The following is a 20,217-nucleotide window of genomic DNA, read 5'->3' on the forward strand; positions in this document are numbered from 1 at the left end:
TCGCGTGAAAAACTTCACACGAACCCCTGAAATACACGTAGACCGCTCCCCCCGGCCCGATCGCGTGAAAAAGTTCACGCGCACCCCCGAAATACACGTACCCCGCTCAATTGCGTGTTTAACTTCCCGTGCACCCCCGATATACACGTGCCCCGCTCAATCACGTGTGTAACTTCCCGCGCACCCCCGATATACACGTGCCCCTCTCGCACAGGCCCAATTGCTGTATGTTGCCACTTTTGTAAGGCGCAGGGACGCTACCGCCTGCCTTCGTGTGGCGGACGTGTTTCGGCTTGTGCGTGTCTTTGGCTGTGTGTGGCTTTGCCCTATTCGATTCCATGAATACGTGTGGTTCGAGTGCGTGTGGGCGTTCCGTCTGCTTCCCTGCAGTACATCCCCAGTTACGCCCTTATTTTCACGCGTTGTTCCCCATTCCGCGCGTTACGCCGCGTGTTCCGCCCACTTTCTGGTGTATGCGCCGAGGTTGTGCGCTTTCACTGTGCGCGTCGCGCACGCCTTTTGGGATGTTGCAGTGACTTGTGCGCCATGCACAGGTTTGGCGCACATCCCGAGGTAAACACGCGCAGGGACTTCCATGAATCGCACACGTGCGCGTGCGCCTGTTTTTTTGCGCTTGTGCCTGCTTGTACCTGCTTGCACCTGCTTGCGACAAGATTTTCGGCGCACGTTTGTTCCATGAATCGGCCCCTTAATGGCCTAATTCTAGTTAACTTTGCAAACAAAGTCAACGCTGACATTCCTTGCATCCTTGAATACAATAGGCTGTGTGCACTGTATAGCCCCATCTAGATATCTACCTGTACCTCAAAAAATTAACCTTTTAAAAGAAAACTAATACAAACAGAACCTGTAGCAGATCTCCCAGCAAAAAAACCCAACAACTGCACGTCCATCAGAAGATAAAGAGACAGATGTCTCTTCTAAAAAATAACTGCAGGCCCATCACAGCATACAGAGACACAACCGTCTGGTCAATTTACATTCAGCAAAACAACTGGAGTAAATTTGCGATGCAAATGTAGTAATGAATCTTCTATTCCGATTACCACCATTTGTTAAAAACATTTACTCAAACAGCTCAGATCAGTTGTGTTTGCAAATGCTCGTCCTTCATAGAAATGCCACAAATAATCCTGACAGCACTTACACCATCTGAGGTATAAGGAAAGAATTGGACTCTCGTACAGGAATGGTAAAATTCACCATAAACATACAAGAAGACCTAATGAACTTACTTCAAGTACTAGAAACCAAAAACATACCTATAAATTAAATCTTCCAGATTTCATACACGTGGAAACATACATGCACTCTCTGAAACCATGTTTCACAAGAGCACATCCCTAATGAATGATTTGTGTATGTAGCCATACCAAATTGTGAATACATTCCATTTCACCAGCTTCTGCAGAATGCAAAACATGGCATATTATGGCCTTTTTGCAATTCAGACAATCGCTGTAGCATACAAATATACACACATAGCCAATATGTCATACTAATGCTTCTAAGGTACAATGCAGATGGTACAAAAAATAACTTTAAGCTCACTAGTTGTACACACAGCCAAGTATCTCTTGGCAAGAAAACCTTCACAACAGTAGGCATAATATACCACAATGGTGCCACACCCACTTCAGGCCAATCTACTGCATATGTCAAGAATAGAAGTGGTTGGTTTGAACGCCACTTCCATTACTCCAAAACATAGGTTACCAGAAAATCTAATATATGCTTACTTAATATTCCTTCATCCCAAATTTACTCACTAAACTATAGCACAATACAAAGTTAGAATACACCAACATGCATCTAACTACATCCATACTGCTAAAATAGTCATTTTAAAATCCAAGACAGTTAGAATTCATCAACGGGTATCTAACTACATCCATAATACCTTTCATTGTAGCCCACTTCAAATATGCCATGAAAGTAATTGTTACCACAAAACCTCTTGTAAAGTCCAAAATAGTAAGAGTACACTGACGGGTATCTAACTATTCAAAACATCCCCTTAATTACAACACACTTCAAACAAACATCCTATAGCATTTACACTCACATAAATATCCATGGTATTTTGTAAAACTCCATTCTTTAAAACTATAAAAAAAACTGCATATATTTAGAGTAGGGTTTTTTTTAAAATCCACTTTGGATTTTTATTCCCCTATGGCCCAATGATTATTTCTTGTGGGTACAACAATGTACCAGCCACCTATGCTGTACCAAACATAGTACATAGAATGCACTATGTATGATGGTCAAACAAGTAAATGTATGTGTACAATTGTGTTCAATTAAACATTTTAAACTATCTTGTTTTTTGTACTGTTTTTTGTCACAGAAATAGAACCAGAGTTTCCAGCTTTATTACCATATGCAACTAGCTAACCATACCCAATAGTATCCTATTTTTTCTTCACAAATAAACAAATACAGATTCCATAAGCACTATCCGCAACTCTGCTTTGATCATAGATACCATATATACTTAAATTATATCAGTCCACCATATTACACATACTCTATACTCCCCCTAAAGTACCTATAATTACTATACTATGCTCCCAAGTATCTGGCCATTGGCCACAACAAACACCATAGAATTATACCATATAACAAGTGTGTTCAATACAACTGCAAATAACAACACTCACCTTGAACCTTTCCACTTCCAATGACATCCGTGGACAGTATAAATTACTGCAGACTTAGTGACACCTGCACTGTTTTTTTTCACCTATAAAAACAGCTCCCTCTCAAATTATTCACCATCCTCCACCCTTTTCAAGCACTCTTTCCTCCTCAAAATAACCACAAATGTATGTGCTGCACCCTTTTCTCACATGCTGTCCGCGGTCAACTGCGATGTCTGCGGATCCAACAAGGCGACTGCTTAAAAAAATCTGACGCACGTCATGATTTCAACATCCAATTAATGTGCGATCTGGTGTCTGCAGTCATTAAGCTGTTCCGTGATTGGCCAAGAGGCATCCGTGGATGGACTCAGAATCATGAAATTAGTCATTGGACCAGATAGATTTATTTTCGACCTACTCTTTGGCAATTTATTTAAATACTACTGAAGCACTTCAATCAGACTTCGACAATATGATATTGTTAAACTTCTACACATTTTTTATTACTGAAGAAAGTTCCTTATATTCCTAAATCACTTTATCTGAGAATCTCTGAGACGAGCAAGGCATCTACACTGTTACTTTCTCTTCACATTTCTTTCTGTTGTCAACGTAGGAATATTTTTGTGTCGTTAATCCCCTTACAAAGTTTGAGCACTTGAAGTTAACAAAATGGATCACATGTGAGGAGGGGTCCTAAAACAGCTGTGTGATGTTTGTTGAGAGACAGAACACCAAATGCAACAATGCTCTCACAGTCCCAATAATCAATCAAAATTCCAGACTTCTTAGTTGAGAAATTATTTTTGCAAGACTAGGGTAATTGTGAGGTGTTTCCCTACCGTAGGTACTTTGTAACTTTTTGTGGCAATCAGATGGAAAACCACATTCAAGAGTGTTAATTATGGAAATGTTATCCTTGGTAATAGGGACATTTCTGATGCCTGACATACCAAAATCAGGGAGGCTTGAGAAGTAGGTGGGCAGTTACCTGCTTCATGCATGTCCCTCTCTAGGATTTAAAGGATTTATGAGCAAGCTGGTGCATCAGTGAGAGTTCTAACAACATGTGTCTGATTTCTTGTGTGCTTCTTTGGATTTAAAGCCAATGTCTGTGCTCTCTGCCATCCAGCCGGGAGGCAAAGCCGCCCAAAAAAGAAGTCCAAAGCAAAAAGCCATTGTCTGTGCTCTCTGCCCGTCCCCCAACTACACCGGGCACCCACCCACATGGGAGCGTTGCCCGGAATCTAATCCCAGCTGCTTTGGGTCTGGAGACTCACAAGACAACCTAAAGATGGCTGACACTACGGTTCGAGCACCACTGTGCTCTCAGGCTGCCCCATATGTGCTGGATCTTCATTTGGCACTGTCTGACTGTTTAATGCCCACCCCATTGAGCCGGGAGCCAAAGTCGGCCAACACAGAAGGCAAAGCAAAAGGTTGTCATATGTGCTCTCTGCCGTTCCCCCAGATACACAGCGCACACAACCCACATGGGAGCCCTGCCTGGAATCTAATACCAGCTGCATTGGGTCTGGAGACCCACAAGACAACCTAAAGATAGCTGCCACAATGATTTGCACACTGCTGTGCTCCAAGCCTGCCCTGATGTTCTGGATGCTCATTGGGCACTGTCTGGCTCTTTAGAGCTCACCCCATCAAGCCGGGAGGCGGAGTCGGCCATTACAAAAGGCCAAAGGAAAAGGCCATTGTTTGTGCTCTCTGCCTGTCTCAGGCGGACAAGCAATCAAGCACCACCACCCGCACTTCTTATATTGAACACCGGCTGTACCAGACCTTACCTCCCCCTACCATCCCAAGGTAATCCCAATTACTACACATTGGTCTTGCAAAGATGCGCTCGGCCCCACTGTTCATTTACTATCAAAGAAGTGCCTACCCTACCTATGCCACAACCCACACCCTTCATCCCACCTCTCCTCAGCTGGCACCCCTCCCCACCACGTTCTGCAGTCACCCGACTTGGAGCAGCAGACCATCCTGCAGACTAATCCATGTCTTCCCTTATGCCTTTCTTAGCACCACTCTACCCATGTCAAGCCACCTCATCCTGGCGAAAAAGAAAATCAGCTGATCTCAGCTCACTGCACGCCTTTATAACCAGCCCCCCATGGTCCATACTTGCACCCAGTACACTCCCAGCAACTTGCATTAGTCCACGCCATGCTGCCTTCGCCTCCAGCCCCTCTGCTGCACCCAGCACACACCCAGAAGCTTGCCTCAGTCCACGCCATGCTAGCTTTTCCTCCAGCCCCTCTGCTGCACCCAGCTCATGCCCAGCAGCTTGCATCAGTCCACGCGATACTGCCTTTGCCTCCAGCCCTTCTGCTGCAACCAGCACATGCCCAGCAGCTTGCATCAGTCCACGCCATGATGCCTTTGATTCCAGCCACTCTGCTGCACCCACCACACCCCCAGCAGCTTGCATCAGTCCACGCCATTCTGCCTTGACTCCAGCTCCTGTCCTGCACCCAGTACATGCCCAGTAGCTTATTTCAGTCCTCATCATGCTGCCTTTGCCTCCAGCCCCTCTGCTGCAACAAACACACTCCCATTAGCATGGAAAAGCACTCCCCTTCCCACCTCCAATGCCATGCACGACTCCACCCTCACCGTTGAGTCAGACAGCAAGACTACTTCAAATATTCACTTCCTCACCGTTGAGTCAGACAGCAAGACTACTTCAAATATTCACTTCTCCACCCTCTCCGGCATTGCCCATTGGCCCTCCTTCCTTCCACACACACACCTTTGCCTTCCAATACAGGCACACAGTCCAAAGAAGACAGCCACCCATGTGCACCCTGACTCTGCTCCATTCCGGCTAAATATCCAGTAACTTCACTCGACAAAGAGAAAACTAAACATTCAGCACCCTCTTTCCACCACCGACCTAAACTCCCCTGAGCTCACCAACCACTGCCTCCCACGCAATAAAGCGCCTGCCATGTCCTATCTCAGAAAAGTCCCACCACCTATCAACTCACACTAAGACACCTTCCTACCTCCCACAACACTCCCTCCTATCATCCTATGGTGCAACACTAATCTCAGTTATCGAACAGCCACTAACCTGACCCAAACGCCATCCAAAGCCTCTCTAACAGCAGTAACATCCACAGTTCCCCTGCTCAGCATCACTGCAACCACTCAACGCCCTGCACAGCCTCCACCACTCTGCTGCACCCTAATCAACACCAGATTCATGGTAGCACATGCTCCTGACATTCTAGACCTCATTATTACTGAAAACATTGGCATCCTGGCCATCACAGAAACATAGCTTACCCCTAACTCTGGCCCATCCCTCCTTATCGCCATCCCTCCAGGTTACACAATACTCTGGTATGACAGACCCACTAAACAAGGGGGCGCGATCAGCTTCATCTACAGGGACGTCATTCCTTTGTACTTCATCTCCACCACCCGACTCCCACACTGTGAATTCATCTCAGCCAAACTCACCTATTCACTCAACACTACATCACCCTTCATCTCATCTACCGCCCACAAGGACCTTGTGCTACATTCGACCTCACCAAGGCATCACCACCAATCTTAATCATTCGGCCCAACTCATCATCCTGGATGACATCAATCTAGGCTACAATGATGAGACGGACGCAGATGCTCTAGTTCTTGTTAAATCCACCTCTGCCCAGGGCTGCACCCAAATTATTCTTAAGTACACACATATCCATGGCTGCAGTCTAAACTGGCTCCTGGATCATAACTGCAATATTGCCATCACCTCCAACCTACTCTGCCTTTCGTCAGACCACCACATCATCTCTTCCTCTTTCCCCACACCTAACAAAATAGTCCAAAGAGCACCCCATTGCCTCCCATCCTCACCCACAGCTCTCATAACCTGACCAGTACCCGCCTCATCCCCCTACTCAATCTCCACCTTCCTCCTCTTCACGATACCTCTGCCATTGTGAACCACTACAACTCGCTGCTTGAGAATGCAATTGACTCCCTAGCCCTTCTCAAAGCTTGTAAAGCTAAAAACACCAGCAATCACAACATGTTGTTCAGCACCAACCTTCGTGCAATGCACACCAAGAAGAGGGCCACTGAAGCTGCCTGGCAGAAAGATCCCACAGGTTCCAACAACTCCCACTTCTCCAAATTGTCCCTCCAATGCAAGCGTGCCATACATTTTGCAAACTGAAAGAATAGTGTTATGATGTTGTTGCATAGCAGCCCAACCCAGCCTAAGACACCTAGCATGGTGAAGCTGGGTGACATGGAATGTTATGTGCATGAGCTTCTGATTAGGTCATAGAGGATGTGTTTTATTACATTGCTTCCAGCATTCCAAGTTAGTCAGTTGATCCTGTTTGTGATGGTGTAAGGAGCCGCTGTTGTGGTCGGGGGTCTTTTACCTGTCTAACTCAATAAAACTTATATATGAAGACTTACCTGAGCCCGTTGACGTCTTCGTAACAATGGCGACGAGGATGGGATCGTGACAGAAGACCGCCAGCAAGGATCCTGAGTACACTGCCGCTCCGCTATCTCCCAAGCGTTGTAGTGGCAGTTTGGACAGAAGCTACAGCCTGCGCTGGCCGCTCCGTTACTTCCTCCCATCGTCGAGCGGCCACCAAGTCCGGCAGCCTGTTACACCAAGTAAGTGTCCGCGCCACGCCACACAGCCCCAGGCCCTGTTCGTGCTCGCATCCAGGCCCCCCCGCGTTGCGCAACGGTAGCGGGGCACCCGCTGTTCGCATTCTGCCCGCTGCTGCCGTGACATGGGTAGAGGGAGAGGCCCTTTTGCTGGCAACTTTGACGGGGTGATAAGGATCTCTTAAAGAATCCACAGTGTTTATGCCGATGCCTCCCCAGTCCGCATGCGAAGTCCCGGAAAGGACGGGAGAAGCTCAGTGAAAGAAAGGTTACCGTATAACCTTTAGTAGAGGCGCGCATAAATTGCTACAAGTGAAAATTACCACACAGCTGCTGGTTAATGCGCATGACGAATCCTCGAAAAGTACATCTGAACTTTTTGAACTGGAAATCTTTACCGTATAACTCTGAGTAGAGGCGAATTTAAAGTGGTATAAGTGGAAGTTACCGCACAGCTGCTGGTTAATGCGCATGACAAATCCCGGAAATGTGCATTTGAACTGATAGAATTGGAAATCCCGTTTACATAAAGGGAAAATCCTCATATGCTCAATAGGGGGGAAGGCGTGCAGAAGTTAAGAAGCGGGCGAGCAGCAACCTAAGGGCCAGTTTTGGTGTACCCAAGCAAGAAGTGCAAAGAGAGCATTCGGCCGGGAGACAGTCATGGCGGGTTTACCGGGGATAGCTGGACCGCCGATATTTATGCCGATACCGGGAGCTGCGAAGATACCATGGGCTCAATGGCGCAAAGGATTTGGGCATTATATAAAGGCTGCTGGCGGAACATCATATTCTAGCGAGAGGAAGTTGGCACTACTGTTGCATTTTTTAGGATATGAAGGGCAAAGAATTTATGAGACTCTTCCCCAACCAGCAGGAGATGGTAGTGATGGTGATGCTGGAAACGAATTTGATGTAGCTTTGGTGAAGCTGGACAAGCATTTCAATCCTAAAACCAGCACAATATTGGAACGTTACAATTTTCGCATGCGGGTGCAAGCTCAGGGTGAGTCGGTTGAAGAGTATGTGACAGCCCTGCGACATCTAGCATTAACATGCAAGTTTCAAGGAACATTCGACGAGCATATTCGTGACCAATTTATGACGCACTGTAGATCCAACAAGATACGCGAAGAATTATGGCTGAGGGATGATCCCAACCTAGACGAAGTTTTGGATCTTGCGAAACGCGTGGAACACTCATTGGCGTGTGTCGCGAAGTTGACTAAAAGTGAAACAAATGATCCCAAGGAAGTCAAGAGTGAAGTATTAAATGTGGGAGATAACAAGAGCAGAAGAAGGGGAAAAAGCAAGCAGTCGAATAAAGTCGGCGGGGAGGAGAAGAAAAACCAAGAGCCGCTGCAGAGAACTGAAAGAAGAGAGGATAGACTGTGCTTTCGATGTGCGAGTAGCACACATTTTGCCTCTTCCATCGTGTGTCCGGGGCGTAAAGCGACATGTGCAAAGTGCAAAAGGAGAGGTCATTTTGCAAACTGCTGTAAGAACTACCAGTTTGGGCAGTCCAGTCAAAGGAAATTGCTTTACGTCAATGAAGAAGAGGACGGCAGATCGTCAGACGAGGAAGTGATGCTTCCAATGCAGAATGTCATTGTCAACACCATAAACGTTGTGATGAATGGTGATGGAGACGACTGTGAGCGACCGTATGCGATTGAACGTGAATGGTCATACGATTCCCATGATGGCGGATTCGGGGTCAAAGATCACCTTAGTGACTAGAAGTGTGTTTGAGAAGGAAATGAGTGGAGCAGTGGATCAATTGTCAGTCCCGGATATAAATCCCGGGGTGTACAATCAGGACAGAATTGAATTGCTGGGTTATGTGTGGAGTGAGTTTGAGTTCAAGGGAAGGAGGTGTAAAGGCAAAATGTATATTACCAAGAAGGGGCAATCATTGCTAGGGTGGAGAGAACAGAAGAATTTGGGTATCCGATTAGATCCCAATCATCCCGAGCAGGTGCTCCAGGTGTCGTTGCCGTCCATTAAGTCAAGCAAGTATGTGAGTAAACATGAAGGAGTCTTTGCGAAAAGTTTGGGGAAGATGAAAGGGTTTCAACATCAGATTGTTTTAAAAAGGGGCAGTTTGCCAGTTGCTGCGAAACTTAGGCCTGTACCATTTTCTTTGAGAATAGGGGTGAGAGATGAGCTGAAGAAATTACTACAAATGGGGGTGATTGAAAGAGCAGGAGGCGTCGAGTGGGTATCGCCTGTTGTCGTAGTAAAAAAAAGTTCTGGTGATCTGAGGTTGTGCATAGACATGCGCGAGCTCAACAAATGTGTGATGGTTGACAGGCATCCCTTGCCAAACATGGGTGAGATGTTAACTATGGTGGGCAGGGGGAAGATATTCTCTAAACTTGACATGGCGTCAGCGTATCATCAGGTCGAACTGACGGAAGAATGTAGGAAGGTTACAGCTTTCATAACTCATGAGGGCGTGTTTCAGTTCAGAAGAATGCCGTTCGGGTTAGCGTCAGCCTCGTCGGTATTTCAAAAGATCATGGATCGGTTGCTAGGATGTGTAAAGGGAGTGTTTTGTTTCCAAGACGATGTGCTGATATGTGGTGAGACGTTAGAGGAGCATGATAGAAGTCTAAATGCAGTGTTGAAGATTTTTGAAGAGAGAGGCATTACTTTGAGGGAAGAGAAGTGCAAATTTGCAGTATCCAAAGTAGATTACCTGGGTCATGAGGTGTCATCTGAAGGGGTAAAACCAAAGGAAAGCATCATTAACTCCATAAAAGAAATTGAGAGGCCGACGACTAAAAGTGAACTTCGTTCATTTTTAGGTATGGCAGAGTTTTATCAGAAGTTTGTAGAGAACTATGCAGCTAAGGTTGTGGAGATGAGGAAAATATTGAGGAAAGGTGCAGATTTTATATGGACTCGTGAATGTGATGTAGAATTTGCCAGAATCAAAGAGGAAATAGATATGGCTAAGCCTCTGGGATGTTTTGATACGAGGAAGTTGACTATCATTACGGTAGATGCTAGTGAGGGCGGTCTGGGAGCCGTTCTGGCTCAAAAGCAAGATGATGGTTCAGAAGTTTTAATAGCTCACGCATCACGTGCCTTGAAAGGGGCGGAAGTACGCTATTCAGTTCTTGAAAAGGAAGCCCTCGCATGTTATTGGGCGGTAGAGAGGTTTAAAAATTTTGTCTGGGGTGTAGAATTTGTAATCCGTACGGATCACAAACCCCTGAAAGTTATTTTTGAAACGAAAGGTCTGGACAAAATTTCACGCAGAGTGGCTGGATGGGTCACCAGGATGCAAGCCCATAAATTTGTTATGGAAGTAATCCCTGGGAAAGAGAACACGTTAGCGGATAGTTTGTCAAGAGTAAAAGTCAATTCTCAGGACAGGATAGAGGATGATAACATGGAGATGGTGTTTGTGAGTACAGAAGGTATTGTGTCCAAACAAGAGTGGTTGGATGAGATAAGGAAGGATGCAGTGTTGAGCAAGGTGATCTCGTATGTTGTTTCCACTGTTTGGCCAAGAAAATCAGCGTTAGTAGAGGAAGAAAAACCCTTTTGGGAGGTGAAAGATGAACTGTCAGTTGCTGATGACATATTATTTAGATGGGAAAGAGCAGTGGCTCCAGTAGGGATTCGTGGAAGGATTATTGATCTGGCGCACAGTGGTCATATTGGTATTGCAAAGACCAAAGGGGTACTGAGAACAGATTACTGGTGGCCAGGATTTGATAAGGAAGTTGAAGCTCGTTTGAGTGAGTGCCAATTTTGCATGAGATGCGGGAAGGGAGTCGTAGCTAAGAAGCAACCCCTGGTTGATGTTGGAGTTCCGTCCAGGGTTTGGAGTGATGTAGCTATGGACATACTAGGACCTGTCGATTTGGGATATGGTCGGGGAAGATTTGTTGTTGTGATAGTTGATTTATTTTCCAGGTGGGCGGATTTTAGAATTGTGCGGGAAATATCGGGAGAAAGCATGGTTAAGGTATTGCAAGAGGTTTTCGCGTGTGAGGGTCTCCCAGGAAGTGTCCTCACAGACAATGGGACGCAATTTACTGGCGGTTGTTTTCCCAAGTATTTAGGAAAATGTGGTGTGGGTCATAAGAGAGCAGCCCTTTATCATCCTGAAACAAATGGCGTAGTTGAGAGACTCAATAGATGCGTGATGGAGAGCATTCGCATGGGAGAAGAGTGTGGATTTGACAAATTGGCAACTATTCAAAATAGGATGTGGGCGTTGCGCATGGCACCTCACGCTACCACTGGTTTGTGTCCGTTCGAGATCATGAGAGGTCGTAAACCTTATTCCATGGCGTGTCTGCCATGGTTAGGCAGAAGCAGGGAATCTGATGTAGTTGTTGACGAGGTGAGAAGATCCCTCAAGAAGAAGAAGAGTGAATGGGTCATGCGGGAAAACAAGAGAAGAGGAAGTAAGGAACTACGTGTGGAGCGTGGTGACTGGGTAAGGATAAAAAAGGGAGTGGTGAGGAAGAAGGGAGATCTGTTATACTCCGACCCAGTCAGGGTCGTTGCTGTGTTGAAGGGTGCAGTGCGTGTGACTGGTGGTCAAGTGTGGAATAAAAATAGAGTAGCAACAGTGAAAAGAGGTGATGTGTGAAATGTGTTGTCGGTGAAGAGGTTTTAAAAAAAAAAAAGGGGAGATGTGTTATGATGTTGTTGCATAGCAGCCCAACCCAGCCTAAGACACCTAGCATGGTGAAGCTGGGTGACATGGAATGTTATGTGCATGAGCTTCTGATTAGGTCATAGAGGATGTGTTTTATTACATTGCTTCCAGCATTCCAAGTTAGTCAGTTGATCCTGTTTGTGATGGTGTAAGGAGCCGCTGTTGTGGTCGGGGGTCTTTTACCTGTCTAACTCAATAAAACTTATATATGAAGACTTACCTGAGCCCGTTGACGTCTTCGTAACAAATAGCTATTGCCTTCTCTAGACCAAGAGAAATCTTCGCAATCCTCTTAGAACTAGAAACACCTGTTGGCCCACGATCCTCCCTGGTTGAAGACAACCTTTGGAGTAGTGAAATGGAAGACTCTCTCACTGGAAAAATCATGCAACTGCAAGCTAGAATCAGCAAGAAACTCTGCAACCCACCTGAAACTCAACTTCCTAACCACCAACCCCAATCAAATGGCACAAACCCTCCAAATGCAAAGGCAATCCCTTGTCCAGCCCCCCTGGTGAAGAAATGTGCAGAACCCCTACTTTCCCTAATTGCTGCCATTGTCAACTCTTCCTTTGCCTCCTGTTCAATTCCTTCCCCCCTCAAAGAACCGTGGGTCTCAAGAAACCTACCTTAGATCCAGCCTCCAGGGTTTATGGTCATAAGACCGAAAAAAAAAATCTCGAAAAAAAAGGCTGAAAAAAAAAGTCGAATTTGTTTTAATGACTTTTTTATTTGAAATGGGGGGTTCCCTCCCCAACCCCCCTTTTTTATTTTTTTATTTTTTTTACCATTTTTTTTTAAATCCCAGACCCCAAAATAAATATATAATTAAAAAAAGAGAAATTCGACTTTTTTTTCCAGTCTTTTTTTCCGACCTTATTGTTAGTCGAGATTTTTTTTCCGAGATTTTGACCGACCACCAGCCTCCAGTACCTACTACTGACCCACTACCACTGTCCCTTTTCTACTGAATATTAATGACATGTAGCTTAACTCCCTATCCAGGACTTCCTCGAATCACACCCCAGCAATCCGGCTTGCGACCCAAAATGGAACAGAAACAGCCATCCTTGACCTTACAAACCAATTTGACGACACCATGGATGCTCCTTCTCCTCCTAGACCTCTCGGCCACCTTTGACATTGTCAACCACTAGACCCTCTGCCACCAGCTCACCTCCTCTGCCCACTTCTCCTCCAAAGTGGACAAATGGATCTCAGCCTTCCTAGCTAACAGATCCTCCAGAGTCTTTGCTGGCGATGCTACTCCCCCCAACCCCCCCGGACCCCTCCTATCTCCTGTGTCATTCCACAAGTCTCTTGTGTCCCTCCCACCCTCTATAATGCTTACACAAAGCCCTGATTCGACTCTCTGGGTATCACCTACACTAACTATGCCGATGATACCCAAATCCTCATCCCCCTCTCTAGGAACCACATAGAGGACACCTCCAAAGTAAAGAGCATATATTAAAGCATCCAAATTGTCACATAAATTCTGGCTTAACGATGAGAAAACTGAACTGCTGCTCATTGAATCCCCTGCCTGTCACACCAAGCTTGACGGAGCCTTCAGCCACGTCAACATCGATGGCCACACCATCCCGATCGCTACCTCTGTATAAACACTGGTTGTCTATCTCAACTCTTCTCTCACCATGACACACCATGCCAATCACATCATCTCAACCTCACCCTCTGCCATAAAATGTATCACCACCTGCAAACCTTACTTCTCCACTGAAAATCGTCTCACAATCGCACAAGCCTCTGTTTTATCTAAGCTGGACTACTGCAGTTAGTTACTTTTTGTCACCTCTGAGAAAAACCTGTCCAAATTATAAGTCTTGTAAAACAATGCTCTTTGGGACGCCTTAACCCTGACTAAGCATGATCACATCTCAGAGGCAAGAAGATCCACCCATTGGCTCCCTGTCCGCAAACAAATTACCTTCAAAATTCTTGCTATTACCCACCGTTGCCTGTCCAACAATGCACCCTCTTACCTCGCCCAGATGGTCATGCGACATATGTCCAGCAGACGCCTCTGTTCTGATCACAACCACTCTCAGCACACCCATATTCAAGTGCAAGAGAAACGGTGGCTCTAGCTTCCCTGTCCTCTGTGCCACATAGTGAAACAACAACAGCATTTTCGGAAATAAATGTGAAGCCACTTGTTAAACTAACGTGCTCTAACCTCCACTCAACAAACTTTAACTACAACAGCCTGACTCTGTATCTCATTGTATAGAACTGCTGTGTTCCTTCAACTGTACATTACAGCGCCTAGATGCCCATGGGCTTTGTGAATAAATGTCACTGTCACACCTGATTATGGCTACGGTGCTCCTCAAGCCTGAGTGCATTGCTGAATGGGTTGGAAATTAACTAGAGTCCCACATCTCTCGATGCCACAGGCGCCCTGGTGTTTGCCAAGTGCAAGTATGTTCTGGCCTCTCTGAAAGTTGCTGAATACAGTCCTTATTCACCGCCGGCTTGCTGGCAAGAAATGCATTCTGTAACTCTGGTAACTCTGGTAAATCCAAAGGGAACTTAATACTCATTGCCACATATTTAGACTATGGATGTGTTATTTAAAACACATGTTTTCTTAAATTCATTCCCTTTATTGTTGCATCAAGCACTGTATTTACCATTCACAGAATTCTCCCTAGAAGTGCTATAGCAAAAAGGAGTAAGCTTTCAAGATGGGGGCAAATATATATCATACTAATGTGATGTAGTCATGTGATACGGTGTGCTGCCCCCTTGGGATTGGCATTTTGGAAAATAAAAGACTGTTATCTGTGTTACAGCTGATTAATTGGAAATAAAGCGAAACAAATGTGACTGTTCAGGAACATGAACTCATCTTCTGAGATTTGACCTCCTCTCTGGGTTTGAAAGTCAAATAATAATGGTGGCTGACATCTCCTTCCACTCTACAGGTGAAAAGGGGTAAATGCTGATGGGCGCAGAATGCACTCGCATTAAGCTAGAACTGACAGAGACACAATTGCTTTGAGGGGTAATGCGTATCTGTCCTGGTTTGTTTTATTTTTTATTTGCATTTTTTAAGCGCTCACACAGCCCGGGTGCATAGGCGCTGTTAAAGGAATATGGGCTTCATTATAAAGCTGGCGCTCCCGTAATGAAGGGGGCCGGTACGGGACCGGCCCCCTTCATTCCGGGAGCGCCGATTACGAGCTTCGCATCGCGGGACCCGGTTCGCACGGCTGGTAAAACCAGGCGTGCTTTCCGTGTCCCGCGAGGGGAAGAGGAAGGCAATAACGGGCCAGATGTAATCTGCCTGTTATTACCTCCCACCCCATTCCCATTGAGCCCTATGGGGGCTCAAATGGGAATGGGGATGGGTTCCTGTAAGGAGGAATTACCGAGTCCTCCTATGTCGGAATAACCCGGTAAACCCCCATTGCAGGAACCCGGTAATGGAACCCAGAACGGAGGCAGCCATGGAGCTAATAGCTCCATGGCTACCTCCATTCTCGTAATGAGGCCCTATGGGCCTCATTACACGGACGGCGGTGGACCAAGGTGCAAATAGCACCTTGGTCCATGCCGGTAAAATACCGGCACCGCCTTGGTGGGGAGGGGAATTACCGCCCTATTCCAAGGTTGGTGGGGCGGTAATTCCCCCTTCCCCCATTGCCCTTCCCCATTCCCATTTTTGCCCCTTAGGGCATAATGGGAATGGGGAAGGTGCTAATTACGGCACCGCAAATTGTGGTACCGTAATTAGCTCCCTGGTCCCTTTGCGGGTTGGTTTTTAACGCCTGCAAAAAGCAGACGTTACATTCTCCAACCCGCAAAGGGACCTCGTAGTAAGGCGGCAAGGGTTTACCGGTACCGGTAAACCCTTACCCCCTACCGTGTAATGAGGCCCTATGTCTCTTAGTTGGGTATTTATAACGCGCTTAATACCCAGGAGTTTCTAAGCGCTGTCCTGGGGATCGAACCTGAGTTTCTAAGCGCTGTCCTGGGGATCGAACCTGTGTTGCTCCGCGTCATCTTGCTTCCAAGGCGAGCATGTTGCCACTGAGCTATCCTCCTGGGTTAAAGGTGTCTTCAAACGTTTCCTTGAACTCTTTCTACGTAAGTGTATTTATGGAGTGTATTTCAGTGTTGTGATTGAACAAACAAGACGACAGGAGTTTCTCTCAACAATGAGCTCTGTGAATCGCCTCAGGATGATGGAATGACTATTGAGGACAACATTCCTCACCTTTCAAATTGACGACAAGGCCGTAAAGCATATCTCAAACCGAGATAGAAAGTGCCTGTACCTTGGAACAATGCCCGCATGTGTCAGAGAAGCTTGCAAACAGCAAATAGATCTTCCCCACGGTTCTAAGATAAATGTAATTGAATGACAAATAGATTTCCCCAAAGTTCTCCTACCTCAAGATGCATTTCGTGAAGCTATTCACTGAAACTATTTAAGAGACATAAAACATGGTAAACATATTTTGTGGGTCTTTATCGTAAAATATGTTTTGTAAACACGCTTATATTTAGGTGCCTAGTGAACCAAACTTCATCTAATACACGGATGAAGTCTGTCTTTCCAACAGCACTATTGGAGGCACTGTAGCGCCATACACTATTCCAGGCACTGTTTCAGAACACTGCACCAGGTTGATAACCAGAGCATGGGGGGGCCAATCCTGCTAACTTTCTCCTGTGCATAGAAGGAGGCAGAGCCATGTATCCACATGAAAGGCAGCATCCAGGGTTGCACAAAGAAACAGTAGTATGCCGGGCATGGATGGTGAAACAGGAAAGGCCGTGAGCGGGGCGGGGGCGCGGGGGGTGGGTTGAGGGCGGGTATCCCTACTGTTACTGTAATTGGAAGTTACTGGTCTCGGCGCATTGTTACTGTCAGTGGGTGTTGCATGAGAGGATGAGAATAGGCAACTTTTTGATGATTTTCAGAAAGCAAGGTGGACCTCTATGGAATGGAACAAATACACTTATCCATCAAATTCCAGTGGATAACTTTCTGTAGTTAGAAGGTAGTTCCTACCGAGGGCATCCTTATGAAAGGAGGCACTATGAGCTGCGCACAGCGATTGAGTAGCGGAGGCTGCGTTTGGCACGCTTTCTGGCCGGTTTGGTATGTAAAAGTTCCCTGTGCTGTGGAAGGAACTGGGAACATTGAAGTGTGCTTTCAAACGAATTCATTGAATTACTTACTGGTCCGCAGTAAAAAACGCTGGCTACTGGGTTAAGGCAGTCTCTGGAACCCAGTAGGAATGCATCCTTAAAGGCATAGATATCTTTCTAGGCAGTCACCTGCTGCCAGACAGTACTTTAGGGAAAGATATATAGTCTGGCTACCTCAATATAGTAAATGAACGGCCACCAGGAAAGGGGTACTTTCTGCATGCAACACTGAGTAAAACGTAGGATAAATCACAGAGGAAATCGCCACAATACCCTTCTGAATAAGCAGACTCCACCTTCAGCAAGTTGTTGAAAATCTTGAAAAACTGAGATGATAACGATAATTCAGACCAGCATTGGCAAGGCTAATAGTTTTGGCTTTTGAATCGCCACTGTATAAATGGTACGACGTTCATTCATCGACGTTTATCTTTTCGCAGCACTTTTTCCCGAAAATGATTAGCTGAAAAAAATACATCGAAAAATATGGGTTGGGGAGGGCCTATAAGGGGTGGGGTAGGGTGGGGTGGGGTGATGTATAGGGAATTAATGATCGATGAGGGGGATAATGGGAGGGGACTCCAAACCCCAAATTAAAAAAAAAAATGATTGTTTGTTCCGGCAAAATATATTCGGCAAAAAAGGCAGCAGAAAAACCTGGGGATGAATGAACATAGAACCGTATAAACATTTGTCAGGTATTATCATTGTACAGTCAACTACTGCACCTTTTGGCAGCCTTTGCCCACATATTTTCGAGCACTTGCATCAACACCGGGGATTGACTTCAAATGTCTAGGTACCAAATCACTGACATTAATTTCTCTTAAATGCTCATGTACTCAGCATTGTTATGTATGAGTGTGCACATACTGTGCTGGTGTGTGCATGGCCAGCGTGTATTCATGCACAGGCTAAAAAAAGTTCTATCAGTTCAGAAAAAAGGCCCAAACTACCTCGCTCCACAATATGGGCTACTGGCACCACCTAATAGCCAACAAAAAAAGGACTTTGGATGCTCTCACATTGCTCCATCAAGTGGTAATTAAGGAGGGAGAATTGAAAAAAAGTAGCCTTATTCACTTTTCAAAATGCCGTTCAAGCACTTATTTGTTTCAAAATGGCCTCCTACATTAGTTGATATTGTGCAAGGATTTCAGTGACATGCGCTGCAGTAATATACTTCTACGTGATAGCCGTATGTGATAGATTTGTCATGTGGAAGAAACAATCATTGAGGCTAAAATGAGAGATATCTTCCTTGATAAGGATATAAAATGCAGAACACAAACAATAGCATCTTACGGCACTGGAGTAAGCCTCTCCAAGGTGACACCAGCACTCCATGAAGCTTGCATATCTCCTCGTAGCATGCCACGGCCGCACACAACATTCCATCTACTCGTCCGTGGTGGCAAAGGTCATAATCACAAGAAGCACGGTAGCGAGAGGGGTCCTCGTGCCAGTGGCACTCAGCAAAAGGTCCAGAGCGGTTGGTCAGGATAGCACATGGCTCTTCCAGTTGGCTTTGGGAGAGGTTACAAGCTGGCAGCATGACCGCGTCGTCTCGGCATCTAGAAGGAAGCTGGTGTTAGATCAAACTCATTCCATATATTTGGGAATTAGATTTAAAATAATCCCATTCTAGAAAGTTACACATTTCTAGTCAAAGGACACCTATCTTCTAGGTGAAGCTTTTATCTGGTGTGGCAGAGTCTGTAATACATATTGTCCCACCTCAGCCTGGCTGTTGATCTAGACACAACAGAAAAGATTACTCTTGGAAAGGCACTCTAGTGGGTTGTGCTTCTGGTATAAACAATGTAGACACTAAATTATTAATTTTTCATGAAGTTAATTTTTTCTTTAGTGTGTTCTTGCTCACATTTTCATTGCACAATTGACAATTTCTTTCTCAATTGCATTAACTTTCATGCAATTCAAGCTATGAATGTTCTCAATTGCATTAACTTTCATGCAATTCTGGGTTTCGATATTCAATTATCATTCCTTGTTTGCAAATTTATTTCTCTCACATAAATGTCAATATTATCGCAATTGTATTGACTTTCATACAACTCAGGGTTTAGATTATTACTTTCATTCCATGCTTTTGAATTAATTTCTCTCAGATTTAACTTCCTCAATGCGTGTTTCCCCAGTTTGTTACCGTGGTTCATCAGGAGATATACTAAAATTATTTTTTCCTGTTGGGAGTATAGATAGTTATCTCACGTTCTGATTCCTATATATATTTCTTATGGTTTACTCTTCTTTTTTACTTTTTTTCATAAAATGCTCAAATCAGCGCAGATCTTAACATAGAGGCAATCGTACCGAGGAGCAAGGAGCTAAAAGATACAAGCACACTGAGATTTGTCAATTGTGCAATGAAAATGTGAGCAAGAAAAATTAATAATTTTCTGTCTACATTGTTTATACCAGAAGCGCAACCCACTAGAGTGCCTTTCCAAGAGTAAACCTATCTATGATATTGCTGCAGTCACAATATAAGCACCAAGGGTGCCGATTCTGGGTTAATCCACTATTTCTTTTGGCACACATTAGATATCGCCGAATTAGGAAAATCAAGCCGACAAGGACTGCAATCTGGTAAACAAACAACAGAAAAGGTGTTTCCTCAACAGGAAGCAGATAACATGAATTGTTGCAATCTCACAGAGAGCTCAAGTGGTCCTATGTAAGGGATAGGTGGACAATGAAGTCGGGATGTTTACTTGTAGCGTCCCTTTTTCCACTATGAATGGGTCATGGGGTAGCAAGTGCAAGGAGGAGCCAGAACTGGGTTAGTGGATTAATCTGGAAACAAGATATATTATTACATCTGATAACATATTTTTATAGGTTTGCAGATTTTTGAGTAATGAAAGAGAAACGTGTCACACAGCAAAGGCGTAATCCACAAAGTAAAGCTTGACAGTTTTGAAATAAATCCTCTCTTCCCCTCAGACCGCCCGCAAATATCATATCCGCCAAGAAACCCAATCAATGAAGCCCACAAAACAA

At 45.2% G+C, this 20,217-nt stretch overlaps 1 protein-coding gene across 2 annotated transcripts in view; it reads right to left on the reverse strand.

Moving 5' to 3' along the window:
- LOC138451498 (alpha-tectorin-like) overlaps positions 1 to 20,217 on the reverse strand; it is a 1,155,342-nt gene that overhangs the window by 121,108 nt on the left and 1,014,017 nt on the right. For both annotated transcript variants that reach the window (XM_069604914.1, XM_069604913.1), the window contains one exon: positions 18,496 to 18,764. In XM_069604914.1, the coding sequence (XP_069461015.1) occupies positions 18,496 to 18,764 (269 nt within the window). The remainder of the gene's footprint in view (positions 1 to 18,495; positions 18,765 to 20,217) is intronic.

Source organism: Ambystoma mexicanum, chromosome 1p, assembly GCF_040938575.1.
Source record: "Ambystoma mexicanum isolate Mex_15411 chromosome 1p, UKY_AmexF1_1, whole genome shotgun sequence".
NCBI classification, from domain to species: domain Eukaryota; kingdom Metazoa; phylum Chordata; class Amphibia; order Caudata; family Ambystomatidae; genus Ambystoma; species Ambystoma mexicanum.